Raw genomic sequence first — 10,498 nt, forward strand, 5'->3', positions numbered from 1 at the left:
TATGGGATGCACCTAAAATGATATAACCTCGTACATTTTTGCTGGTGTTTTTCACGTTTGCCATGATTTGTAACATTAAAAGCATGTGTTTTTTTTAAAGACCGTCCTGTACAAAGACAAATGTGAAACATGCTGTTAAATAAAATATATCACCAGTTGTACACTTCCGCATGGAAACAAACTCATCAAAATGGGTCAAAAACTTGAGCAAACCTGAATTCAATAATGAATCAAGATTTATGTGGTTAATCGGTTTATTCAAGTTCACGCGTGCAACACATAGTAAACCGTTAATAAAAACATTAAATACATTGATGTTTTACAACTAAATAAAGCACAGAATGTCATGAGCGTGCGCGGGCCTGCTCTCAAACCAGAGGCACAAATGTGAATATATTTAGGTTTGAACGGGAAACAAATGGAGACTGAACCACTTAGTGAGAAGCACCTGTGATGAAGAGTCATGACGTGCACCTTCGGCATGTGGAACACTCAGTAACAAAGGTGAAACAATAAAAGTGATCAATTCATAATTAGCTTTCTCAGTTGCAGCTAAGTAAAAGCACCTCTAGAAAAGTGGAAGCTTGTGTTCAGGTTCTATCAATGTCTTTGTGGAACAGCCATACCAATGTTCTTACACCAAAGGTTCTCATAGTGAATGATGTGTACTAACAAGATGTAGAATAAGTCTTTAATGTATTTAATCGTCATCCTCTGTTGAGGTGTTAGAGCCAGGTGTTAGACACAGCCACTTAAACACATTTCTGGACAAGTCAATTGAAGGAATAGAAGTCTAGATAATATCAATGTCCCCAAGGACATTTGGTGAAAGGCAAGGAGAGCTGTTAATGCCATCACTGCATGAATTACGTCTAATTTGTTACATTGAGAGAAGAAAGTAAAAACAGCTGAACTCATTTCAGCGCCTATTCAAACTGCATTCCACCAAAAAGGAAACAAGCTATTTAAGATAAACAACCTTAGATTTATGCTGTATATGCTACCATCAACATGGACAATAAATGACTTTAAGGAGCAACACTTTGACATTATTGAGTTTGTTTTTCTTTTTACCCCGAATCACCACAGAAGAAAACTTTCTTAGGCATCAGAAACAAAGTCTGTAGACATACAACACACCGGAATGTGTTATGCAATTACATCTTGACAACGTAAAACTTTCCATGAGTGCAAAAGTGTGTCTTGGAAACGATGGTGTTGTGGATTGCAACTACGTCCAATTGAATGAGACAGTTGATCCCGCTAAATGCAGCGTCCTCACAGCATGTTCCTGCCCGTGTAGTGTCGGCACTTGTCTTGTTGCTCTGTTAAATAGATAAGACAGAACAGTTCTTTACTCCTCCGTAACGGTGGAAAAAGATGAGCCGATATACGCGGGAAGCCACTTGGGAGGAAGCGAAAACTAAAAGGATCACAAGCATTCAGTTGTCACAGCGCATATTTTTACTGTCTGGAAGGCCTGATTACATAAGAGCTCTTTGCAGTCATCCTCAAACAAAATGGAATGGATACGTCTGTCTACTCCATGAATTATGAATGACTAGTTTGGACTGAAGAATTTATGTGATAAATGCAATCAGACACCTCAGGTTTATCCTAAAAAAAAAAAAAAATTCCCAACACTCATGTTTTCACTGCAGTTCAACTTTTTTTGGGAAACTTTTAAAAGACTGATTTCAGCTGATTTTGAGCTAAAATTACTGCTGTTTTGTTTCTTTTTTCATCTGTTTGAGTAGATTTACTATGTCTGTGTGTGTGTGCCATGAAAAAAAATCAATTAAACTGTAATCTATAATAATAATAATAATAATAATAATAATAATAATAGAATTACAGCCTTCCCCAACCAGACAAAAGGTTTTCATCTGGCCATAATCAATGGAAAACAGCACAGACTGGAAGGAATTTTAAAAAAGACCTTGAGTGAATAGGAAGTTGTATTTTTTCATGGATGTTTACACTGAATATTTTTTTAGGGAAAAATAAACTCTCCTTTTAAAGTATCCATGTTTGTGCCAAATTTGAAAGAATCTCTTGAGGATTTCATGCTCGCAGACCAAAATACTTTTTTTTTTTTTATATGAGGTCACAGTGACTTCAACCTTTGACCACCAGAATCTAATCAGTTCATGCTTGAGTCAGACTTGAACGTTCATCCAAAAACTGCGGTAATTCCCCAGTTGTGGCTTGGTGTTCGGGAGAATGGAACAGATAGACGGGAAACTATAATGCCTCTGGTCATGTTTTTTTGCATTGATGCATTAAAATTCGAATTGAAACCAGTAAAATGGAAAGATCACTAATGTTCTTATAATTCACAGGAAGAGGGGAAACCAACTGTGAACGCAGCTGTCAGCTACACCTGAAATAACTATGATGAACCATACCAGCAGAGCCAAGGGCTGGAAAAAACCAACAAAACACGGACTGCAGGTTTCATACGTAATCCATGACACATTATTTATGAAGAGCAGACATGAAAGTGTGATCCCAGATTGGAGTGTACGCTCAGTTGATGAGCTTCATTGTTCGTATTCTCTTACCTAACAGCACTTGTTCTATTTCTTCAGACTCCTCCACGGCTACAGGTTTCAGCAGCAGCGCAAAGAAGACAGCAACCCCAATCACCTGTGAACAAAATCAATGGAATATTGTTATAAATGCTTTGAATGATGCACAAGAATATCAATATTTTCATGTTTTCTTTTAAACCTTAATGAGCAAGACAAGATTTTGTAGTCATTCTGAAAATAACACCATTATTCTGCTAAACTGCTAAATTTAAGCAGGGGTTCCAAAAGCAGGAGTCAGAATACCAAATTTAGTTGCAAGATGATTTCCAGAGATAAAAAAAATGAAAATATTGAAAATACCTTAAATGTTTGGAACTAAAACTATCCCAAAAAAAGTGGCTGAATTTACAATCCCTTTAAAGCTGGTTGTGTTTGCCCTAATCAGCTCCGGGCTATTGGGAGTCACGAGTCTTTCAACTGGCACCCATTAGGGAGTCCTGAGCTGAGAAGTTTGGAAATCCTTGAATTTAAGGTCAAGCTTGAAAACTTATATTATTATCATCTCATATTTAGGTTTTTGTTCTGAGGGAGAGTAAGTCAGTATAAGCCTCTGAGCATCGATTCTCCATCTTCCCCTAAACAAAAAAAGCTCAACTCAGTTCAACTCAACACACCTTGAGAGGCTGTAAAATGAAGATGCTCTGGAACAGAGACAGGCCCAGGGACATGACCCACTTGATGGACTTGGCTCTGCCATACTGGAAGCCATAGAGCAAGGTGAAGAACGTGGAGACTCCACTGATGGACAACAAGAGAAACCAGCCGAGGAACACAAACCACCAGGGCAACCAGCAGCTCGCTGATCTCCTCTTCTTCTTCTTCAACGCAGGAGGTGGGCTGCAATGAAGGGGAAAAGGAAATAAGAGGATAATGACATTTGTACCCTGTACCAATATTTTATTTTGTAAGTGAGCTGACCAGGAGGAGAGGTGACAGCTGAAGACCATCTCTGCTTTTCGAACCATCAGGTTGGTGATGTTCAGGGCCTGCTGGTAATCCTGTGGACTGGGAAAATTCTTTACATCCAGTTTCTCCAGACACATCAGGAGGTGACACAGTGCAGCCAGGAGGAACTTGCTACAGAAAACCCAGTGGAGGTCACTCTCAGTCTCCCCTTTACACACACACACACACACACACACACACACACACAGACACACAGACAGACAGACACACACACACACACACACACAGCAGAATGTTAGAGCATCCATCCATTCATCCATTTTCTACACTGTTTATCCATTAAGGGTCACGGGGCTGGAGCCTGTCCCAGCTGACATTGGGTGAGATGCGGGGTTCACCCTGGACGGGTCACCAGTCCATCGCAGGACCATCAGGAGCAATTAGGGGTTCAGTATTTTGCTCAGGAACACTTGGACATGGTCACCGGGGGAAATGAGGATCGAACCAGCGACCCTTTGGTTGCTAGATGGCCACTCTACCTCTGAGCCATGCATGCGCCCTCATACTTTGAAATAAGTTTTCCTGTGGTACAGGACGAGTGCAGAGGATCAGTGAGGATGTTTAGTCACTGAATCTGCTTCTGTTTTATAATCAATCCATAATTAATCTTCACACACTGACTCTCAAATGTACCAGTTTACCACATCTTCTTAATCTCATGTTATATCAAATAGAATATTTTTGGGTTTTGGATTGTTGCTTGGACAAAACTATGTACTAGATTCTTGGAAACAGAATTTTCGAATGTTTATTGTTCATACACATTTATACCAACATATTTCCATGACTCTTTTATGCCTTTGATGAGAATTTTCATGGCCACACATTCTCTGAAACGCTTATTTACACTTGAAAAATAAACTAGCAAATCATGTTTAGAAAAAAGGACCAATGTAAATTCAATTACTCAAAAGTTAAGTTTTTTGATACAGTGTAAACATGCATTAAAATGAATCACTATCAACCAAATGAGATTTTTCGAAATCAGTCTTAACTGAACCACATCATACTCCAATATTCAGGTATTTATGAAGCAAATGTCTGTAAACTTCGCCTACAGCCTCTTATTCGTTTTCAAAAACATTCCAGGTGTGGAATTTACCATTTTCAAATGTAATAACCCTTTTTTCTCCACCATATGAACCCTGGATGTTTTACAAACCAAATAATTCACTGAGAAAAAAACCCCCAGCTGATTACCGACAATAAAAAGAATCATCTTTCGTTGCATCCAAACAAAAATGAACTGACTGCTATAAAAGCCTTGGGTTGTATAACCCTCCATGTATTGATGTCCACAGTTGCACCGCAAACACCTCCATCAGCGGCACCATTCAAATGCATATTCTCAGAATTTATCTTCACAGATTTATGTTATAGTAAGAATGGAAGTTGAAAAATCTCTCATCTCTCTCGATGAAAGATCTTCAAGACAATTCAACTTCTTCTTGTGTGACGTGGGTTACAAGGTGTTATGATCAATGATATTTGATCTTATATTGAAATGAAGTAACCTTGCATTAGGTGGATTAGTTCATGCACCCCATCCAAGGCTGGAAAGAGATCGGAGACAGACTCTAGACTGTATGTCACTGCCATCCTGTTACGCCGACTCCTGCTCACAAGTGAAATCGCCTCCTCGGTTTCCTGAGCAGGAACAACAACAAACACGAAACAGTACAAAACATCTTAGGGTCAGAAGGACTCAAAAAATACATATTCTGCTACTTATAAAACAAGAAGTCTCCCATTCCTCAGAACATGGAAGAGAAGAGAGTGTAGCTTAGTAATTTGCTATCATGCAACACTCCACCTTTAGAATGGTTGGTATCGTCACTGACAGTGGTTTCTCCTCGGGGAAGCATTTTTGAGACTTGGAAGTGATGCGAGGTCTGATGCTTCGGAAGATGGTGATGATGAGGATGTTGATTGGGAACATGAGGAGGCCACTCTGCACCCCCACCATGATGTCCTGCCAGGTGAACTGAAATGAACCTGGACAAAGACACGGAGACGGCGTTGGCAGTACGAACGCAACAGACGTAGACATGTCATCTTACAAGGGATAGAAAAAGAGAGGATTTTCTGTATGTTTGCATGTGTTTATAGAGCGAGTGCATTTATCATTAACATTTAAGGAAGCAGATTTATTATTGTTTGCGTCACCAGTCGATGTCACTTTTTTCACAAGTGAGCTAGGGATGTTGGTCATTGGAGGGATGTCAAAAGTCTGGGTGTGAAGGTTGGCAATGATAATAAATCAATGAATGAAAAGTTCCCATCTGTACATGAGCTTAAAATGACCATCAACCATTTATGAGGAAATATATCAAGTTAAAGTTGCTATAGTAATATGGCACAGTAGTGGCCAGGCACTTAGCTGCTTCTCAAACACCTATGAAGAATGCCGCTGCTTCCTCCTTGCCTATAGGTGGCGCTACCGATACACATCATGTCTTTCCTACAGAGCTGTACTGACAACCAGCTCCAATAGGATGAATGTAAAAAGGGGGATTTAGTCGGATAAAGTTATTGTGAATAACTAAAGCCTTGCTGCTATGTCAGAGCTGCTGCTGACATCTGCACATTTACTACACACCTATTAGAGCTTTTCAAAACCTCACAATCAATAAACAAAGCCAGAATCACATGGAGCTTTCTAGTGGGACTCTCCTCTTCATCTCACACATTAGTTCAATTAGTTTATTGCTGCAGCACCATTTTAACGCCTCCATCGTTCATAAAGTTGTACACGTGGGAGTGGGGGTGTGGAGATAAGCATGAGCATACAGCATGCTGAAATTTCACCTTTGACTTCAGCTCCTTCAACTTTTAGAACAATGGAAAATCTCCCATTATATCCTATTATACATGTTTGTTAATTTTTTTCTGATCCATGTGGTAATTATGTTGTTCTGCAAGAGACCTTATTTTTCCAAAATTCGGGTGTTTGCCAGTCATTTTCCCCTCCCTAAATAAAGACAAAGTTGAAATAATTCATCACCAAAGGAGAAGATTATTGGCGAGTCCTCATCAATGGGAATGTTCCAGAATGCAATGTTGATGGCCATGGTGCAAAGGAGCAGGCTCATGCAGCAGGAGACCCTCTGGACTCGCGTGAATGGACTCCTGGAGGGGGGATCCACTATGGAAACCCAGATGTGTTCGTCCCTAAAACCAGTTGACGTTCTGCTCTGGAAAATATTCCTGACAAAAGAAAAAACAAACAAAACAAAACAGAAGAGCGTCAATCACTTAGGGTAATAACACAGTCTTAACAGTTCAATGCTGTCATCTCTGACCGGAAGCTGGCGATCTCGTTGCTCTTGGCAGCATTGAAGGTTTTCTTGGTCATGCCATCACCATGATCAGCACTTAGCCAGCAGTCACAGAGGAAATGCCACACATGTCGTGTCTGGAGGTCCTGTATGGTCACTTTGTTTATATACCTTCAAATGAGAAACAGCACAACTTGCAAACACTGCCAGTTTTATTATAAAAGTAGAATATCTACGCAGCAATTACTCTGAACTCTGAACCTTAGGTGTGTAGGTAGGTTTTCTTCTCAATGTTGTAAGTTAGTGCTAAGTAACAGTTGTGCCACCCGAAGCTTCACTGTAAATATATTATATTGCAAATATAATAGATGCAACTGTTGAACCCAGTTAATGGGTTGAATGGGTTGTTCATTGCAGAGCTGACAACACCAGGTGTTGGCTCTGACTGAATTCTCCTGTCACCAGTTCCAGAAACTCAAGCACCTGTCCGCTCACACCACTCAAGTCATTCACTGCACCAGCTTTTATTACAAGTCGATTTCAACTAATTTTCTCTGTTGTTTAGTACATACTTTACTGATGACTCTATGGATGTTTACGACCGACGTTAACAGCAATAGTAGTAGTACCATGATGGATGACCTCCAGAGTTGTCATGCTGCAACCGGATGTGTCGCATTTCACCCAGTGAGAACGGTGTGGCCAACAGGAACATATCCACAGCTCCTCTCTCCAGCACAGGTTTGTCAGGGTCTGTAAGGTTGTGTGTGTTGCTCTCTCCCTCAGAGCCAATCAGCTTCATAGTAACCTACAGGAGGAGGAGGTAGACTGATGAAGCAGCACTGGGTTCTTCATTCAGCGCAAGTACTCTAGTGTTTGAGATGGAGCTGTGTATTTTGTGGGAGTACATTTCAGAGCCTTAAAATGATCTCAAAGATCATTGTTCTTTTCTGTTGTTGTCAATTTAACATCAAATAAACATAAATAGATAAAGCATAGATGATGCAGGATCTGAATAAAATTCAGATGAAATTCATTTTCTTCAAGTTTAATACATTCAAGTGTTGAATGAACTGCTAACATCCAATGTTTTTCACAACGTCCGTGTTAAACTGTTGTGTGTCCTCTATTAGTTTTGTGGATGAAAACTTTTCAATCTCAAATTTTGTATCTCAAAGTGTGATTTCTGACAATCCAGATAAATGTCCTTCAACTGGATGAAAGGAAACAATAATGGGAAGATCTTTAGTTACACTGACATCAACATGTTCCAGGTTTAGCAAATATATGATTTTTTTTTTATTATGATCAAAGGCTGCTTAAGAGCTGTAACCCTGTTTGGAAAATGTTACTCATTGTTTCACAGGTGTCCAAGTTTGCAGCACAAGCTGAGCTGTGTGCTCTTTTAATTCCCCCTGGTAATGAACAGTTGTCAGTGTGTCGGTGAAAGAAGTCCTACGTTGGCAGATGTCCCGGCATTCTTGCGATGGCCAGTTTGGACGCTGATCAGGTAGTTGTACTGAGCACCGGGATGATTGTCCTCCAGCAGAGTCATCTTCCTCTGATACTCCATCATAAAGCACAGTGGCATAGTTAGTGTTGGGATCACTCCTACTGTATCAATTCTGCTCCATGATTCTGATTCTTATTGACTCCCTAATTCAGACCCTTATTGGTAAAAGAAAAAGTCTTTTAAAAATTGTTAACTGAGCATTTCACAAATTAAATTCAGTCTTTACTTTGTCTGTTATTTCTCAGTTTTTCTCTCTAGCTAGCTTTTGGTATGATAAAGAATGATGTTTAATTTAAGTGGTGAATCTCAAACAGTTCCACCGATCACATCTTGATGTTTTATTTCAGGTGTCTCCACTGGCTCACCTTTGAATGTGACCTTCGGTCAGCATAGCAGGCCCACAGGACAGTGATCAGGTAGAGGCCAAAGAAAGCACACAGCAGTGCCAGCACCACGTAGTTTTCAGACACGGTCGCAAACAACTCAGATGTGAGAGAAATATCCACATAGTTGGGCATCACAAAGAAGGAGCTCCCAAAGAGAGTGAGGTGGTTACAGAGACAGTGCGACTGCTCAAATGTGCTTTTCTCACCCACCTGAGAAAAAACAACAGCATCAGTCTAGTGTGTTTTGGTGTTATCGTGGGCTGCTCAGATAAAACACGCGAATGTGACAGCAGTACAGTCGCAGCCCGCCAAGTTCTCCTTTAGCTGAGATACAGACAGTCAACAGGCTGTGCAAAAAAGAGATTTTATTTTGAATGTTCTTCCCCTCCAAGTACGTAGAAAACTCACCAGACAGCCTTCGGGGCTCCACCTTTCATTGTCTTCATCCCAGTACAAACACTTGCTCGTAAAAGAAGTGATAATCAGTGTCAGGTCCTGCTCCCACGTGGTGTTGAGTGTAGTTTCAACATACCAGGTCCCAGGAGTCTGCTGTAACATCTCTGGTGTTATCATCCAACGATAGCCTCCTTTGTGGAAAGAGCAGCTAATATAACATCCAATAACTAATTCAGATAAACCATTTACACTTACAATCATGAGAGAACTGGGAACACACAGTGGGTAGTAAATCAGACCCAGCAGCTGGGTCAGGCTTGGGTAATGCTGGCTTTTATTAACTGATGCCCCGCAGCGCAGTAACATCTCTGTTACCTGTTGAGCTCAGGATGATCGAGTCGTTAAAATAGCTGGAGGTAGGAGGTGAGCCTTGTGACAACGTAAGAAGTAATGACACATTTTCACTGGGCTCCACACTGAAGAAGATGGTCATACTGGGGTCTGAGACACTGATGTTGGTCAGCGCTTTTGTGTTTTCTCTCAGTATGACAGTTGTATTTGTCCTTGTTGAGGCCTCCCGACGAGGCAGGAAGATCTGGGGAAACCAGAGAGCGCGTGATTATCAATGTTAAAGTCAAACTTGAGGACAGGTTGGAACAGTTTATCCTTTAAGCTACAATCATATGTAGTCTGTAAATATATCACAGTGCTACAAGGAATATGAGAAAAGGGGAAGGGGAGGATGTGAGGTTCAGGAATTCATCTTGATTGAATACTTGTTTTTATCACAATGGTCGATACCACCCAAAAACCTCAGCATGTCCTCATGAAAGGAATTGAGGCCATGTATTTTTCTCATTCAGAGCCTTGGTATGGATCATTCTCTGATCAGTAACAAGGAGAGCTTTCTTAATTTCAGTGTTTTTCTCCTTTTTCTAGCAGCATATTTATCCCCTTTTCCCCCAAATTTGAAATTACGAATTCCCTTATTTTACGGTCCACGTCACTGCTGGCTCCAGTGTCGCAGAGAACTCATGTGATGTTTTCACACGTCTCAGAGGAGCGTCTTTCAGTGCAAACTTGTACAATTTTTTTTAATAAAGTCTGCATAACAATCTCACCCAGCATGTTTTCAACATGTGTACACAAATCAAAGTCAGCTGCGTTTTCTCATTGCAGGCCACCAACACTCCAAACTATGATGCTGCAAAATGCAACAACAGCCAGGGCTGCTGATGCTGATGAGAGGTATGTCGTGGCTGCTGTACCTCTATCATCTCTGTTAGGTGTGCCAGCTTGATGTCTGACACCCCATTGGTGAGTAACAGGCTAGCGACACTTCCTGAGATGTTGTCATCGGATGGA

The 10,498-nt window shown here is 40.6% G+C and overlaps 1 protein-coding gene across 1 annotated transcript; it reads right to left on the bottom strand.

Annotated features, from left to right (window-relative positions):
- Window positions 1–411: 411 nt before the first annotated feature.
- pkd1l3 (polycystic kidney disease 1-like 3) lies at window positions 412–10,498 on the bottom strand. Its single transcript, XM_086194381.1, has 14 exons — window positions 10,402–10,498; window positions 9,509–9,728; window positions 9,146–9,324; window positions 8,717–8,947; window positions 8,298–8,399; window positions 7,468–7,646; window positions 6,863–7,009; window positions 6,565–6,767; window positions 5,374–5,555; window positions 5,075–5,207; window positions 3,513–3,708; window positions 3,209–3,431; window positions 2,565–2,649; window positions 412–1,325 (listed from the first exon to the last, which is right to left on the bottom strand). Exons 1-14 carry the CDS (start codon window positions 10,408–10,410, stop codon window positions 1,279–1,281), a joined length of 2,136 nt encoding a protein of 711 aa, XP_086050507.1. The 5' UTR covers window positions 10,411–10,498; the 3' UTR covers window positions 412–1,278.

This window comes from Aulostomus chinensis, chromosome 2 (genome assembly GCF_037954235.1).
Source record: "Aulostomus chinensis isolate RoL2024-O1b breed Wild chromosome 2, RoL_Achi_v1.0, whole genome shotgun sequence".
NCBI classification, from domain to species: Eukaryota; Metazoa; Chordata; class Actinopteri; order Syngnathiformes; family Aulostomidae; genus Aulostomus; species Aulostomus chinensis.

Bases quoted from the DNA above. Each gene is read 5' to 3' on its own strand.
- pkd1l3 (XM_086194381.1), bottom strand. The intron at 7,647-8,297 runs GTAGGACTTCTT...CTCCTCCTGTAG, and splicing joins ATGCCGGGACATCTGCCAAC to GTTACTATGAAGCTGATTGG. The intron at 5,556-6,564 runs GTGATGAATTAT...GTCTTTGTCCAG, and splicing joins GCCAATAATCTTCTCCTTTG to GTTCATTTCAGTTCACCTGG.